We start from the raw sequence: 17,424 nt of genomic DNA on the forward strand, positions 1-17,424 counted from the left end.
TGGGGATTTCTATTTTCATTTCCAAAGAATTAGAAAAGTTTACATAACTCCACGCAGGGTGACTTGAGTGGAATTTTGGTGACTTCCTGGCAAATCTGATCGATCCACCTAAACAGAAAATGCTTGTCTTACCAATGCACTTATCAAACTAGAAACTGCTTTATGGGATTTTTCTGTTTCAGTTTTCTTTTTCTAGCCCCTTGCGGTCCTTTTGACTGTGTTTATTGGGAAAAAAAAAAAAAAAACCTACTAAATCGCACTGGCAGGAAGCTCAGGAACTGACAGCGATGTGCATCAGTGATTCCACTTCTAGAATCCTAAATACTGTGCTTAGGGGCCCCTAAGGCTGCGCCTGGATGCGTCTTACGTGTGTAACTTACCAACGGGACAGATGCATTAGCAAACCACAAGACAGGCCTCAGCCGAGGCCTCGGTACCCATGAAATTAGAGATGCTCACCCTCCTAACTCTCCCGCTCTTTCTAGCTAGCATCCTTTTGAGAAAAACGCAATGCATGCCGGTATACACAAGCACCCGTGTTTGCAGTGAGGGAAATACAAGCCTTGCAGTAGGCTACGGTTAGCCACCATTTTTCCCCCAAAGGAGAAGCACTGAATTTTCCCCTTAGTCAGATTTTATGATTTATGTTAACCATTTGCTCTAGAGGCAGAGTGTATGGGGGTGAACTTTAACAAAGCTAGTTACGGGGATAATATTGCGGCATGAACCAGGAGTGATGTTGCCACCATGACACCAAACCTTAAATTTGTGACAGGAAACATTGTTTCCTTCGTGAAAGTATCATCTTATGCTGTGCTTGTTAATCTACTGAATTTCAACAATTCTAAGACACATTTTCCCCCATGTTTTATCAGCTCTGAAATTGAGGTTAATCTTATAATCAGCGACATGTCTTAAATTAATTCATAGCATTTTTCCCCTCTGAGTCATACATAAAATACTGTCATGGTATGTCTTATTCAATGGTATCTCAGAAACGTGGACACACGTTAAATTGTTCTTTTGTATTGATGTCGAACGTGATGTACTAATTTTCATTTAAAACTATTTCAGGTATGTAAAAATTACATTCTTTAGAGAAATTTGGTGGAAAGGAATTGCACATTGTTTTGCTCCATGTCCTGTAGAACAGGGAAGAATTTTTAAGGGGATTGTCCTTTCAAGAGCAGTTTTAAAAATCCATTTCTGTGCCAATCATTATCAAGATAAGTTCTGCTTCAAGTAAGGCGTTCTGCCAGGATTCAAACCCTAAGAGCCACGAGGGAATAAAAATGTATTCAGACTGTATACACGGGCTGGTATTTCATGGTCTTGCGTTTCATATCAGAGAATTGGGCTCGCTTAAAATGTTCCTAGATTCCTATCATCAAGGTGGAGATTCTAATTTAAACAAACAAAGGGCTTTTCTTCATAGGAGATCTTGTGTCACCGGACTTTAAAGGAACTCACTTATTTCCCTCCCCTGTGCAAGAGAACAGACATGGCAGCCTTTCTCTTTGTGAATCCCTCATTAAGCTGCCTTTAAAACACTTCTCTGTGGGAAAGGTAGAAAACACACACCTAAAAAAGCCACTGATTTTTGACTTATCGAATTTCTGCTTTTATGTGACATTTAAAAATATATGAATATTATACTTTGAAGAACAGATGTTAGAAGTTATTTTGATGTGGTTTTCAATACGCTCTTTGCATGTAAATGCCAGGAAGTGAGCCTTTCTTTCTCTACTCTTAGGAAAAGGAGGAAGCGTACATGTTAAGCCCATCCCAAACTGTACAATGGTGCAGCGTCTTCTGTTCCCTGTCCCTATAGGAATAAGAATTGTAAGGCCTAGGCAAGCTGACGCTACACCACGATCTTAGGTGAGTGTCAGGGCTTCCAGAAAAGGAAGGTAAGCTCACAGGAGCACTGGAGATGTCGCAGACTAGCAGTACCGAACAGAAAACATTTGGAGGAGACTTTGGCAGTGAGGAGAAGCGAGTGTTTGGTTGTTTTCCTCTAGGTACAGGTCAGGTAGCAGCCCAGAAGATCGATGATGCTACCATGAAGTGAAAATCCGTACATTAGTAAATAAATATTTATTTTTAGCGGCCTCTTGAGGCTTGAAACGTCCTAACCCTCGCGCTGTAGGTAGTCTCTTCGTGCTTGAAAGGTGCGCTTCTCAAACTTCGCTATGCATCCAGGTGACCAGGAGATCTTGTTAAAATGTTCTTTCTGAATCAGTAGGTCTAGGGGAGGGAGTCTGAGAAACTGCATTTCTAACAAGCCCCCCCCCAGATGATGCTGTGATGCTGCTGGGCCATGATCCAGACTTTGAGTAGCAAAAGCTTAAAATCTCAAGGCATATTCTTTTCTTCTCTCAGTATTTATTTTATTGAAGTGTAGTTGATTTACAATGTTTTGTTCATTTCTGCTGCACAGCAGTGCCTCATTTATACATACAGATGTACATTCATTTTTGATATTCTTTTCCATGATGGTTTATCACAGGATACTGAATATAGTTCCCTGTGCTCTACAGTAGGACTTCGTTGTTTATCCATTCTCTGTATAAATGCGTACATCTTTAAGGACTTGCAGACTTGTCGAAGGAGGCCTACAAGGGTGAAGATGATACGTGCTGAGCCCCGGGTTCTCAGCCTTGCCTCCCGTTCGAATCACTTGGGGAGCTTGAAGAACAGCTCCGCCTGGGCACCCCCCCCCCAGAGATTTGGATTCATTTATTCTGGGGTGCAGTCTGGACACTGGGATTTTTAAAAGCTCCCCTGTGTTTCTCACAAGCAGCCAGGCTAAGAACTGACAGCTGAGCGCTGCCCCATTAGCTACTACGTATTTACTGTCATCCGGGGACTTGAGGTAGGTGATTTGTTACATGCCAAAGGGGTCTTTGTGTTGACAAAGAAGGGAACCAGCGCTCCAGACCATAGATCCACGTGGAGTTTCGATATCTTCTGAGAAGAGCACGGATTTGCAGGGAACTTTGTAGGCTGGAGAGGTTGTCAATAGGCCTGGATGTTTGGGGAGCTTGAATCAGGGCCTGGTCATAAAAGTAAATATGTCAGCTGGCTGGGGACACGATAAAGAGGCCAGCACAGAGGGCAGAAGCCCTTAAATAGCAGCGGTGCTTAAATCAAGAAGCAGCGGCAAAGAATTACAGTGATGATAGATCATGGTAACGACAGAATACAGTGGTGACAAATGATAGTACCCCCAATGCCAGACAGTGCCGGCCACACTGACATGTCAATTATCCATCAATAGCACACCCTTCTGTGATACAACGTGCCGGTTATGAGCTTCGGATTCAGAGCCACATTGCCTGAGTCCAAATTCCAGTTCCACTGCGATTAGCTGTGCGGTCTTGGGTAAAGAAATTCATCTCTCTCTGTCTCAGTTTCCTCATCTGTAAACTAGAGATAAAAAGTCACACTAACTTTATGGAGTTGTTCTGCTATTAGAATAGAATCTGGTTTTTAGATAAATGCTTAGTACTTGTTAGTGATCATTATCACATTGCTTAGAATTCCACCATTCTGTTCATTTACAACTACTTACCAAAAACTCGGCTGTCACTAGATTCTACCTTGCTGTCCATGAGATAGCAACCTATGAAGGCAATATGGCGCGAGAGAACCCATCCACGTTAAGTTGTGGCACTGTCTTGAAAGGCAAAGCTCACCTGATATGATTGGCATCAGGATGATGGCGTAGTTCTGGAACAGACAGAGGGGTGAGGGTGAAAGGCACTGAAGTTGGAAACATGACCTGCTCGCACCAGGCCAGGTAGATTTCTGAAGGGACTGGAAGCGATTGCGTTTGCAGGTCATGAGGTCGAGAATCTGGATAAGCTGTGGCGCAATGGGAATGGACAGAATTCTTGTTCCGAAGACCTTATTTAGTGAAAACTCAGCTACGAGGGCTATAAAAGGTAAGCATGGAAAGGATTTGCAGGAAGACCACAGAGTGGGAAGCAACAGTAGCTTCTAAAATGAACATCATAAGTGCAGTGATATGCATGAGCTGCCTCATTTTTCTCTTCCAACCCTTTGATTTTTTTTCCTGAAGCTTCTGTTCTTTGCCGTCAGTTCACATACCTAAATAAGGTTTTAGATTCCTGTGCCCCACGTGGGAACTGCACAAGATTTTATCTGGAGTGGACAAGTAAGTTTTCAAAAGAGTGTCAAACCAAGAACGAGAACATATTCATCAAAATTTCTGTTTTGAAAGATGAAACATTTAGTGATATTTGGGAATTTAATGTTTTGATTTGAGTCTTTTCCCTTCTTTATGTGCGACAACAGAATTGGGGGAGTGAGAGTAGGATTCAGTATTTTTTTCTTGTGCTTGTCTACTTACATTTTTGGCTTCAACTAAAATGGAATGCCAAGAGGAGATTAGAAGAGATTTATTTCACTAACAATGAAAGACTTCCAGTTTTTTAATTGCTTGTCTGGTATATTTATTAGAATTATGTGCTCTTTTCTTCAGAGATACTTAAAATAGACCCTCCCCCTTGATTTAGGGTTGTAAGGTAATAGGGGATGAGAATGGAGTCAAAGAGGACAAAGTATGTTAAAACGCAGGCATTTGCAACAGAACAGAAGTACATTATCCCGGCAGGGCAGGGACTAGGGTGAGGGGAGTGAGGTGCAGATTTTAAGGGTGTGTTAAAACGGTCATCAAAATGAACAATATTGAAGTGTAGTATTTTTTAAAAATCAAAGTGAACACCAAAAATCTCTGATGAGCAACATATCAAAAAATTTTAGAAGACCTGGGCGAATTCTAACGTCCAGGATGCTGGCTTTATGTCCTGGTGGGAGTTTGGATCCAGGTCAGCGTCTCTTTGGAGCAGGGTGCATTTGTCCCTAGGATTCTGCATCAGGGATGCTTTGCAGAACTGAGCACGATGAATGTGAAAATCGTCCATAAGTCCAGAGCTACTGTGGCAGTGGATTCCTTTCCTGGTACCGTTAATAGTGTCCGAGATGGTTATGTGCTTTGAGTTCCAGCAGACTGAGGTTTACCCGTTCATGGCTAAGCCAAGCATGAAGCCGATGCAAGTTCGAAATCCCCAAAGGTGTTCCTCACTGGGGTTGCTCAGTGAGGGGCTGGGCTGGCCGCTTCCGGTGATTGAACCGGAGTTTTCCGTTTATCCACAGAACAAGTTCTGTGCCTCCGGCTGCAGTACAGGCCTGCCCACAGTACCCTGCCAGCGTGTTTACACCCTGACCTGGAGGGACCAGCTAAGGGTGAGAAAGTGATTCGCTCTCCACGTCCATCTCATGCTTGTTTGGTTGGCCGAGACCGGCCACGCATGCTGTGGATGGTCCCGGGGCTTTCAGGTCTCACGGGAAAGCTCTCCATTCATGGAAGCAACCCCATGTCAACTGGCAGTGTATCCATCCGCTCAAATCCATGAAATTCCGAGACATAGAAAGAGGGAGCATTTTGTGCTTCTAAACGATTTCTCATCCAGTGAATCACTGGTTAGGATAAATAGTTTAGATAAATGCATGAATATTTTATTGCCTTTACTCGGAGTGTTGAATTCAAATTGTCTTCCTAGAGTAGAATCATTTCAGAGGCAAATCTTAGAGGAGACGTCGGTGGTTGCTTGTCTCATTGTCCAGAGGGAGGGTCCTGGATTTGTTTCCGATTGATTTAATGATAAAGCAATGGAATGACACGAAAACATTTTAAAACTCCGAACTGCCGATGTTATAGTGAGAGTTCTGAGGAGTTTTATTTTGTTTACTAATTGGTGGGCTGTCGTGTGGAAAGACGGTTCTTGGGCGTGGGCTCTTAGGCACATTTGGCCACCATCTTACTGACCTCTGCCGAGAAAATAAAATGAAAAATAGGAAATACTTTAAACATATAAAAGGGCCCACCAACTCTAAGCATAAAACAAGCGTTTTACTGTTGATTTTTAATCATTTTGAATAGTATTTATGAAACAAGTTTTAGGAGTCTCGACCCCTAATGCCGGTACTGCTAGAAAGACATGTCATTTTGATATCTCCTCATTTCTTTGGCTCGTCTCTAGACTTGTGATCAGAAACAAGGAGAGTTGTTAACGGTAGCTTAGTCCAATTTCTGCCACATAACGGACTCTGTATAAATAGCAACTTTTGTGCTTCTCTCAGGCCAAGGGGTTACTTCCCATGAGTGTACATACCACAGGCTGTTTGCGATGGGCACTCAATCAGTTTCCGCTGCCACGGGCAAGTACGCGGGCTGGGAAAAGAGGCATCACCTCTCGTGGGGTGTCCCCACCTGCCCGTGTCCCTGGCTGTGACCCCAGCCACCCTGAGGAGGTTCGTGGTCCGTGTCTGCTTCATTCACCTCTACCTCCAGGGATTAGCTCTAGCCACGTCCTGCAGTTTCTCCCCTGATTGGGGCCGCAGCTGTGGTGACTTTGGTGGGTGGACTTAGGAGCATGACACAGAGGAGCGGAGAAAGGCAGGTTGGCCCCTCCTGCCCCGCCTCCCCTTAACACGTTCTGAGCCATCACCAAACGACGTTCGGTTATCCGGATCCTGCAGGACCACCACATTTACCCCCGCTGCCACTATCTGTGGTTTCCCTCCTGATTTGACTCTTACTAGATCCATAGCTCACGGTCACATCTGTGGGTTGAGGGAAGGCAGGTAGGTTTGGTATCTGGGGTTCCCAAACTTCCCCAAGCATCAGAATTACCTGGTGGGCTCTTAAAGCCCTGCCCCCAGAGGTTCCCTTTCAGTCGGCCAAGCCAGCTTCATGGGCTGAACCCCGTACTCAGAAGGAGCACCCATTTGGCTTAGTGATCTGCTCTCACCATCTTGAAATTCTAATCATTTTTTTAATCTTAGGGCCCCGCATGTTCATTTTGCCCTGGGCCCTGCATATGGTGGCCAGTCCTGTCAGGAGGTCCAGAATGGAGCTTGAGAATTTGCATTTCCAACAAGTAATGCATTTCCCAGGTGATAGCGATGCGGCCGCATCAGAACCACTGAGTGAGGTTTTGCAGAGTCAGCCCAAAGGACAGAGGAAGAGGACAGTGGCTTTCCACCTCTCCCCCGCCACCTCACCTCTGCTGGACCAGATCCCATCACAGCCATGATCATGGAGGAGAAAACAATGTGACAGCTTCAGTTATTTTTGTTATTGCCGTTATTGTTCTCTGTTTTGTTTTAACCAAACTGAATGCTCTCATGAAGCATGCTGCCTTTTTAATACCCCCAGCGACATGGACTTGATTTCCCTGTCTGTACGCCAGTCCAAAAACAATGTATTGAAGCAGCTCGCAAAAATATATAAAGTGGAACAATATCATAGTAAGTAACTTGAAAGGCCAGGGAAAGGAAAGCAGTGGAAAGAGTGATAAGGTAAGCTGAAGTTGGGGTGTGAAACACACAAAGACTTCACACAAGCTCCAATACGCCAACTCGAGTGGAGCCCCAATTCCTCAGAGCCTTTTAGCGGTCATTGCAAAGAGAGATACATTCTTTATTTCATGACCCGTGTTTCTATGTGGAGAAATCATTTTTACCTCCAAGTAGGTAAAAATAACCTGCTTGCCTGGGAGAAACCCAAATGTCCCTAGTACTGAGACGTTCAAGAAATGTCTTTCATGAGGTGTTTTTCTTTATGCACATAACTGTCGGCTGAATCTGCAACTTATAATACTTTGCTTAATATATGCTCTTCTATATGTTTTGTAAGACAGAAGAGCCAGCTATGAGACCGAACTATTGTGGTCTCCATGAGCTACAATACGACCTTTCCAAAACTTTCCTCCTATTGTAAAGGGACCAAAAAGCATTCGAAGCCCTGATGGTTATTTTGTTTTGGCAAGTGAATTGACTTGACTCTCTTTAAAACAGCCCATAAAATAAGGCTTTATGTGCCCACTCTTATCGATATAACACTATGACTTATTCTTGCCGAGTAGACATAAGACATTTTCATTAATGAACGGAAAAATGCCAACTAAACAGGGAAAACAACTGAAATTAGCCCAGCAATTTGATATCTAGCCCTGGTCAGAACATAGGACCCTGATTCTGAGCTGAGCTCTGTGTTGCTACCCATTCAGCACGTTCGTATTTTTCTCATTTTCATAGTAAAGCGTCCTCGGCGAGAGTCGAACCCCATGACGACAGACAAGTGTCCGTTTGGTTTGTTTTGTGTCCCCTCCACTAGAATTAGGGAGGGTTCCCCCTTTAATTAAATGGTGGAGGTTAAATCGTTTTCTTCCCCCACTTCCCAGCAGGAGTAGTAAGTTCCTTTTATTTTTCCTTCATTCACTGGAGGCCTAAAGTTTCGTGGTTGTCCTCTGGCTCTTTCCCATAAGGTTATCGGTCATCGGTTTAAACAGGAGGCAAGGAAAGGACTGTTTATTCCATGTGGGTAAGAAATTCCCTCAGCTGCCTCGGTGACAGGGAAAGCATGACACAGCTGCTGAGATGCTTTCCCCTGGCACTACCCCCTGCTGGAGACCACCGTGAAGCTAGACCCCCTGAGGGCGTCCTTCCTCCGTGTTGCATGCACAGAACCCTTTGGTCAGGAAAGCCTTGCTCGGGCATGGGTTTGCCTTCTTTAAGATCACAAAGGATTTGTTTTGAAAAATTAAACCAAAAGAAAGCAAAGACAAGTAAAGAGAAGTGAAGTGGGGGAGCGCGGTGGGGGGGAACAGAAACGGGTTTGGGAACTTGTCATCAATCTGTGATCATTTCCCTTTAAGATGTCAGGGCCACTGTTTTGAGGAAGGTGGAAAATACAGATGTTCCCAGGTAAGACTTTCAACACTCTTGTCCTGTTCCTGATGTTCTCATCTTCCTGTTCCGCTCACTGTTTTCACGGTTATTTCTGTTGCTGTGACAACTCATGCACATATAAACCTTAATGGATATGCTAATTAGTACGCTTTATATCAATTTGTAAAAGCACTAGTGCCTTGTAGAGTCTTTTTAGGTGTACTTAAATACTATGGACTCTAGTGATGGTCATATATTTATCCTTTTAGCCACCGTTTTAACCATGAAACAGTTATTCCCACCAGCGTCATCATCGTCATCGTCATCATCACACCAGCAGCATCATCGTTGTTCTCGTCCTCAGGAAGGTTGGATTCACTTACACTAAGTATTTGGGTGCGGGGAGAAAAGGTGTCCGTAAAGCCATAATGAACTACACGTAAAGTTTCAATCATAGTTTTAGCTGAATTATTTTTAATTCAGGTTATTGAGGAAAGTAAAAGAGTTATCTACAGTTTTTCCCTACTTAACAGATAGTGAGCATCAGACTTTAATTTTTAAATCGAAACAGGGATTGATCCAACAGGCATTTCAGTGATGCACCTTGGAGAAGACAGGCATCCATGTGTTTCACCCTCCCCCGCCCCACTTCGCCTTGCTGTTTCCTGTAACATCTGTTGGGTTTTACTGCCATCTGCTGGCCACTTCATAGAAACGCTTTCACCTTATTGACACAGGAGTCTTGGAACCTTGCTCAGAAGCTCTTTTTGTTTCAGCCCGTGTCCATGCATTCTCCTCCTGTCCTGTGTGAAACCGTCGGATTGTTTGAATCTGGTCGCTCATTGTTAACACACTCATGCACCTGTAATTGTCTCCCTGTGCCAGAAGCCCTGACATGCTGAGGTCGGAAGTTTCCTTTTCCATGGGAGGAAGGCATTCGTCCACAGATTCCAACAAGGCCTCCAGCGGAGACCTCTCCCCTTATGACAACAACTCCCCAGTGCTGTCCGAGCGCTCCCTGCTGGCTATGCAAGAGGACGTGGCCCCGGGGGGCTCAGAGAAGCTTTACAAAGGGCCAGAGCAGTATGTGCGGGTGGGCCACTTGCCATCTTCGAAGTCGAGGGAGAGTTCTCCTGGACCAAGGCTTGGGAAAGGTAACTCCACCAGTGACTTTGATTGCATGTGGCCTGATGTGGGTGATTTGGACCTCCTCTCCATCCCTTCACCATTTCACGTTTCTCTAACTCAGTGAGCATTTACTGAGGACCTGCCAAACACCGACTCTGAGTCTGAGTCCCTGCAGACCCAGCTAGCTGGGAAGCGGTCTCAAGCTCTGACAGCCCCTGACATTCCCAGCTGACTTTCCTGCTCCAGCATCCGAGGAACTTTATGTGTCCTGGCCTGTGGGTTGGGGTGCGTATTTGTTAGGCTAAGATGTCACCGAACCATTGCTGTTAACTTTTATAAAAGGAACAAGCTGAACTTACTATATAACAAGCTGGCATGTTCCAAAGAGGTCTCCATGGGAGATGACGTTTTTAGGCAGAATAAGGTTTCCATGGTCAAATACATTTGGGAAATATTGGGTTAACCAAGCTAACGGTCTCTCTACTGTACAAGTTCTCAAACTCTTTAAAGTGCTAGTGGGCACCATGGATTTCCACAATGGGAGGGAGGGTATGGGTTGCAGCTTTTCTCAAATTCATTTGACCACCGAATGTTTGGTTCTGTTCTCTCCCTCCACAGAGTAATTCCTCAGGGTCAGGACTCAACAGGACACTTTTAAAGTAATAATTGGAAGACACGGTACAAATTCTTACTATTTTATCTCAAATTTATAGTTTAATCCGAAGAGCCACTCTGAAAGGGCTTTTTTTTTCTTTTGGTGTTTTTAATCACAGCAGTTTTTTTAATTTTACAAATATTCGTGTCAAAATGTTTTTAAAATTTACAATGAAAACAGTAACCCATGTTCCCATCAGGCATAAAATTTATTTTTAAAATGCGAGAGTACTTGCCTCATCTGTAAAATGGACTCAGGGTCATCTCTTCAGGATTAAATGAGAGAATGCGTATGAACTGCGGAACACAGGGAAGCATCCGGTAGACGTTTGCTTCTAGAAATATCATTATTATCAGAATTGTAGTGAGGATTAAATGAGACGGTGAAAACACCTAAGATAGTGCCTTAGGCTGTAAATATTTACAGACAGACTAAGGGGATGTATGAATAAGTACATGCAGGACTGACTCTGTTGCTGCCAGATAAAGAAACTAACTATTCCTCTGTCTCTGTGTTAATGCGGTCAGAGCTGTTGCCACCCATCACAATTCTACTGGTTTCCTATTGCTGCCGTAACAAAAGACCACAAACTTAGTGGTTTAAAACAACACACAAATTTATTATCATACGGTTCTGGACATCAGAAATCTAAAATGGGTCCACAGGGCTGTGTTCCTTCCGGAGACTCTAGGGAACAATCTGTTTCCTTGCCTTTTCCAGCTTCCAGAGGCTGCCTGCGTTCTTTGGTTCCTGGCCCCTTCCTCCATCTTTAAAGCCAGCAACGTAGCATCTTCTATCTTGCCTCCCTCTTATAAAGACCCTTGTGATTACATCGGGCTCGCACGGATAATCCAGGATCATCTCCTCATCTTAAAATCCGTAATTTAAGCACACCTGCAGAGTCCCTTTTGAATATAACATCTTTACAGGTTCTGGGGATCATGACACGGACATCTCTGTGGGAGTCCTTATTCTGTCTACCACAGCCATCATAGAGAAAAAGCCTTTTTGTAAATCTCAAATGGAATAAGCATCTTAAAAGGCAGGTCTGCACCGTATTCTGCCTTGTGTCCATCACAATCTCGAATATAGTACTTTGAGCAAAAGAGATGTTATAAACATATTTGTCTATTGATTTTTTGCTCTTCAGTTTGATTGTGAGTTACATACCTTTTTTATACACTTCTTCCTAGACATGGCAGAGGAGGCTTTCAATATCTGGGGAACTTGGCATTCAACATTAAAAAGTGGATCCAAAGACCCAGGAATGACAGGTAAAGGATACTTCTTTAAAACCGGTATTTCATTTACTTTTTAAGTTAATTTCCTTTCATTTTCACCTTACTATCGTCGTATTACATGCTTGTCAAATATTGTTTGGAAAATGCTGGAAACAGAGAAAAAGGGGATAAAGCTATACTTATCCTTTCCACCAAAGTACATCAGTCTTTGACTTTATTTCGTTTCATTTGCAAGAGTTTTTAAAGATAGTTACAGTCATTCTGTCTGTGTACCTTTATGTGATTTGTTTCCCGTCCATTCTCCAGTTATTTTCCATTGTTATTGTTGAGAGCCATGTAGTATGCCAGATGCATATTCGTAGTTTAGAGCCCAATGCTGGGACAATGAGTTGTTTCCATTTTTTACTGATGTAGTAATAAGTCATGATGTCAGGGACCTCTTCTATGGAACTTTTTTTTTTTTGGTATTTTAAGTTATTAACAAATTCACAAAATTTCAGAAAGCCAGTTACAAATCCAGAATAGTAAAGTGGGGGACTTCCCTGGCGGTCCAGTGGTTAGGACTCCAAGCTTCCACTGCTGAGGGCCTGGGTTCAATCCCTGGTTGGGAAACTAAGATCCTGCGAGCCGCGTGGTGCAGCAAAAACAAAAACAAAACAAACAAAAAAAACAGAATAGGAAAGTGGGTCAAAAATGATGCACCTTTTCAAGAATTCAGAGGTGCAGTCACTTCACATTGCACAGAAGATGCGTTGTCTGATGCCCCATGAGCTGTAGGTGGCAGTGCCATTTCACTGCACTGTCCGTGTCACTCGAACCTCATTCGTATTGCAAATCACTGCGTTTGCATTTTGGCTTCCTTAAAGAGCAAACTTGTACTATTTTCATTGGCCTTTCTTTCTCACCAGTGTTTTTTCGTTTTTCTATTGATCAGCTGAATTTCGCCCACTGATTATCAGTTATGTCATTGGCTATTTGTGTGTGCTAGTGTCTTTAAAATTGCTTCTTACAAACTCTTCCTATCATAAAGACGTTAAGCCTTTGTCCACTTTGTTTGCCACTGATATTATTATCCCTTGCAGTTTTTTCCCCTTTTTGGATATCTGAAATTTTTTTAATGTTTTACGTAAGTAAGTCTATCACTCTCTCTTGTTGTGAATTATTTCACAAAATTAATCTTTACTTTTACTTAAGCATTGGAGAGTCAGTCATCTATGCACTTTTCCCTTTCATAGTATTCCATTATTTTAACCCTTAATTCTTTAATCCATCTGGAATACATGTTAATATTATTACATGGAGCGTGTAAATTGTTTTGTTTTATTGTTTCTCCCGAATGTGTGTGTATGTATGTATATGTGTGTGTACATGTGTGTATATGTTCCCTTTCTCATTGTTTTGTAACACCTCCCGTATTACAGTTTTAAAGCATGGTACGTTTTTAATTTAATGGCCTCTAATCCAGTTTGAGTTCTGATCCATTATCTAACTACATCTCATTGTATCCCATGAAGTGCTTTACTGCCTTTCCCCCCAAGGATAAAGTATTCCACGATATTCTGCTCTGTTTTCCTTCGCTCTTTCAACTCTGATCTGTCCCTGTATAAATGCTCATATGCCCCTCTCTCCCCAAAATGATCTGCTCTCTTTCCCTGCCTACTAAAAAGAAATGAGAGGACAGGGCAAATCCATAGGAAAAAGGCAGCCTGGGGACATAGGCCCCAGGAACTCCTCGTTTGCTTGTGAAATGCACTGTTTTGCTCTCCTTTCAATTTCCTGAGGAAAGTTGTATCAGTTAGGGAAGGCTAACTGCTGTAAGAAACACCCGCTAAATGTCAGTGGCTTAACCTCTCGCAGGTTGATTTCTCCCTCACCGCCCAGTCCACTGTGGACTGTGCAGGGCGATTAAGGGTGGGAGTGCTCTGTTCCACAGAGTCATTCAGGAGCTCAAGTTCCATCTAGCCAGTGGCTCCCCCATCCTCAGAGGCTGGAGTCTTCCGTGGTTTTTCCATCCTGGGCTAGAAGTTAAAGGAAGGGAGCAAGCAGGAAAGACTAGGAGTGCATTTGGGTTTTTGTTTGTTTGTTTGTTCATTTTTTTATTAGACCAGGCCTAGAAATGGCTCACATCACACCTCTGCACATGTGTTAGCCAGACCTCATTTATGTGGCCCTCCTAACTGCAACGGAGGCTGGGAAATGTCATCCAGTAAGGAAAGGGGACGATTTGGTGAACAACGAGCCAGTCTCTCCCACAGTGGAGGTGGTGGAATGTACACAGCGGCTGCTGTCTTCATTATCTTCTGGCACCAGATGAGGCACTTTTGATTCATCTCATTTATTCCTACAGCTTTAATTGACACAATAGAAACGTGGAAACATTTATGTCTCCTCTGGATTGCAAGTTGCGCTGAGCGGGAGGGGAATGTTCCTTTCACCTTCTAGGTTCAGAGAAGTTTTCATAACCACGCAGAAGGGGGCTTTCCTAAAACATCACTTAGGGCCAAGGACTATCCGGTTGCATTTGACAGCTAACCTGTCAGAGTCCAGGCATCTGTCTTTGGAGCTGCTTCGCGAATTGCGCCAGTAATCCAAAAGCGCTGCACGTGTCTCTTACTAGGAGGTCTTTCACTTTAGGCAACAACAACTAAGCGTGTCAGCACTTCTTCAGTTTTTGAAATTGGCAGTAGGAAGGAGATAACAGGGCATCCCGACAGGGGCTCTACAAACCAATTCCATTTCTCGTCCTTCTCTCCGGCTCCCAGGTTCCTACGGAGACATTTTTGAAAGCAGCTCCCTCCGACCGGGGCCGTGTTCTCTTTCGCAAGGGAACCTGTCCCCAAACTGGCCCCGGTGGCAGGGGAGCCCCATGGACCTGGACAGCAGTGCGCAGGTCATTGGCAGGACTCAGACCACGAGCACCATCGCCGAGGGCAGGGCGCACGCCCCCGTGGCCCGCGTCTGCAGCACGCCCCCCATCAAGGGCGGCGGGGGCGGGAGGCGCGCGCCAAGGCCAAGGCCGGAGCCGTGCTGGAGCGAAGACCTCGCGGAGCGCGAGCCGGAGGCGGCCTGGCTGCAGAGGAGAGCCAAGCCTCTGCACCAGAGACCTGCAGAGGGTGCCAGGCGCGACAAGAGGCCTCCTCCTCCGTATCCTGGTCCAGGGAAGCAGGCCCTAGCATCGGCCCAGCAGCCCGCGGAGCCGCCGCTGTGGAGGCCTCAGAGGCCAGAAGGAGGCTCGGGAACAGCTTTGGAAGAGGGAATCCAAAGAGCCGAGCGAGAGCGTCAGGCCGCCCAGCAGAAAGCGAGCAGCGCCTACCCCAGTCCCGCCAGCGATCCGAACAGTAAGACCTTGGGGGAACCCAGCTGGCTCGACTGGCAGAGGGAGCGGTGGCAGATCTGGGAGCTCTTATCCACCGACAACCCCGATGCCCTCCCGGAAACGCTGGTATGAGATGAGCCCTCCACGCTCAGCCCTCACGTCCCACACAGCCTTCTTCCACTCCGTAGGGGAAAAAGTGGGGTTGGACAATTGGGCACTTACTTGTTTTTCTTCTTTTACACTTAAAAAAAAATAATAACACGAGAAAAGTCAGTTCACTTAAAGATATAGAGCACTAGGACCCTGGCCATTTATAATAAGATTCTATTGCATAGCCAGCCTTCAGAAAAAACAAAACCAGAAGTGGATGCTAATATCCAATCTAAAAGCTATTCACGTTGGCTCTGTATAAGATAAAGCTCTTGCTTTGGTATAGCTTAATTGTATTTATGTGTCTTCAGTCTTGACTCTTGTATATTCTGTAACAGATTATGTATGATAATCCTATATGTTATATTCACAGAAAACAGAAGGAACACATTTTTAAATCACTTATTCTAAGTAATGAGATTCTATAGAGTGTTCTAGAATACGCACAAGCAGGTTTCTGTGCTTTGGCCGTAGCTTTTTAACTGGGGACAGCCCTTTCTTCGATGCCTGAGGAAAACACTAACAAAACAAAATAAAACAGAATATGAGAAGCCATATTTTTCTATAGTAGTGAGATACGAAAAAATATAGTCACTGAATGCTTTTTCATGTTGAATATGTTTTAAGGAAAATATTAAATTTGGTACAGTATGGAATATATTTTTAGAATCTGTTTAGAAAGAATTCAGAGAGAAAGGCCGTGCCTGACAAAGAAAGAATAATTAAGAAGTTGTCCTTCCCATTCTAGGTCAAATTCAGTTTTATATAGACCATATATAATATATATTTATAATGTACGATTTTTATGTATTTTTCAAAACTGCAAACTGGAATCCAGCTATAAAGTGTTTGAGGGTCAAAAGAGAGTATTCAAGTTACAGAACATGGTTTTTCCTTTTGCCCCATAATCAGTATTAACCAGATTATATGCAGTGCTTTGTGAAGTAAATCATATTTGGAAAAAGATTAAGCTCTGTATTTACATTGTGCCAAAGGCTGAGGAAATGTTTTCTTTGGTAATTTTACGTGTAGTGTAAAGTGTTCCTACCATAGTGCAGTAGTAAATTTGAAGTTTTTCAACTGCAAAACAATTTTTGACCAGCGGGTGGCAATTCGCTTCAGTATTTTATGAAAATTTTTTTTCACTTCATAAGGGAATGTGTATTATAGAAAAAGATGGTTTTTTTTTTTTATAAAACATGCTACTCGTAATTTTCATATTGGCGATGACATTTTCAGTGGTGTTTCCTAAATTTCTTACTTGTGCCATGATGAATAAAAAGTTAAGCAAAGCCTTCGTTCCCTGGCATTAAATCTAGTGAATGAACTCGCACCCCATTCCAAACGTACACTTCCCTATCCCCAAGTCCAAGTGTAATAAATACCGGCAGTACTATACATACACAGCTAAAGAGCTAGTAAAAAATATCAGGTGGCTTGGGGACGTAACCCGGTGACGCTGAAGCAAGTGAAGGCTGATTGTCACTCATTTGAAACTCAATTGTCGATGAGGAAGTGGTTTGCTCCAGGATGGGAATTCAGGTTTCCCACCTGCTGGACAGGTGTTGCCCAACACAATCCTTGTAAATTACATCTGCACTATAGGCCTTAGATGCTCCTTTTGCTTCCGGGCTGAAATAATGAAGTCTAAAAATGCTATCTGATGCCTCTTATCGGGGGAACGATAAGGATATCTTCAAGCTCTGTCACTGGGTCCAGCACTTCTGCCACTGGCAGGAACTCGGGAGGGATTCGCCTGCCGGCCTCTGGTTCCTCCTGGCTGCCCACACACAGCCCAAAGTTGCCAACAAGACCCAGAGCAAACGCTGTCTGACTGTGGACCACAGGTTGCTCTCCTGTGCCACCTCTTCTCTTTCTCCTCCCGCTGACTCTGTTTTCTTGGCTTTGAATTTGACACCAGTCTGGCCAGCTCTCTGTCTCCTTTCTGGACTCAACTGCCTGATATATGGGACCCCCCCCCCACACCAGGTTCTTGCCCTAATAGTCCTGTTTTTTTAAACTGCCAGGTCAGATGGCCCTGAGGTTGACGTCTGTGTCACAAAAGGTAAAGTATGTCTATCTATTAATAGATCAAGAATAGTCCAGAAAACATGGCTCGGAATATTTTTTATATAATTAAATTGTGGTGTGTGTGTGTGTGTGTGCTGTGCCTG

At 43.9% G+C, this 17,424-nt stretch overlaps 1 protein-coding gene across 6 annotated transcripts in view; it reads left to right on the plus strand.

The window, feature by feature from the left end:
- The window catches only part of ARHGAP6 (Rho GTPase activating protein 6), a 486,446-nt gene extending 469,904 nt beyond the window's left edge, over positions 1-16,542 (plus strand). For all 6 annotated transcript variants that reach the window (XM_019928543.3, XM_073799621.1, XM_033849658.1 and 3 more), the window contains 3 exons: positions 9,646-9,914; positions 11,737-11,817; positions 14,547-16,542. In XM_019928543.3, coding sequence (XP_019784102.1) covers positions 9,646-9,914; positions 11,737-11,817; positions 14,547-15,232 — 1,036 coding nt within the window. In that variant the 3' untranslated portion in view covers positions 15,233-16,542. The remainder of the gene's footprint in view (positions 1-9,645; positions 9,915-11,736; positions 11,818-14,546) is intronic.
- The last annotated feature ends 882 nt before the right edge of the window (positions 16,543-17,424 follow it).

Source organism: Tursiops truncatus, chromosome X (genome assembly GCF_011762595.2).
Source record: "Tursiops truncatus isolate mTurTru1 chromosome X, mTurTru1.mat.Y, whole genome shotgun sequence".
NCBI classification, from domain to species: domain Eukaryota; kingdom Metazoa; phylum Chordata; class Mammalia; order Artiodactyla; family Delphinidae; genus Tursiops; species Tursiops truncatus.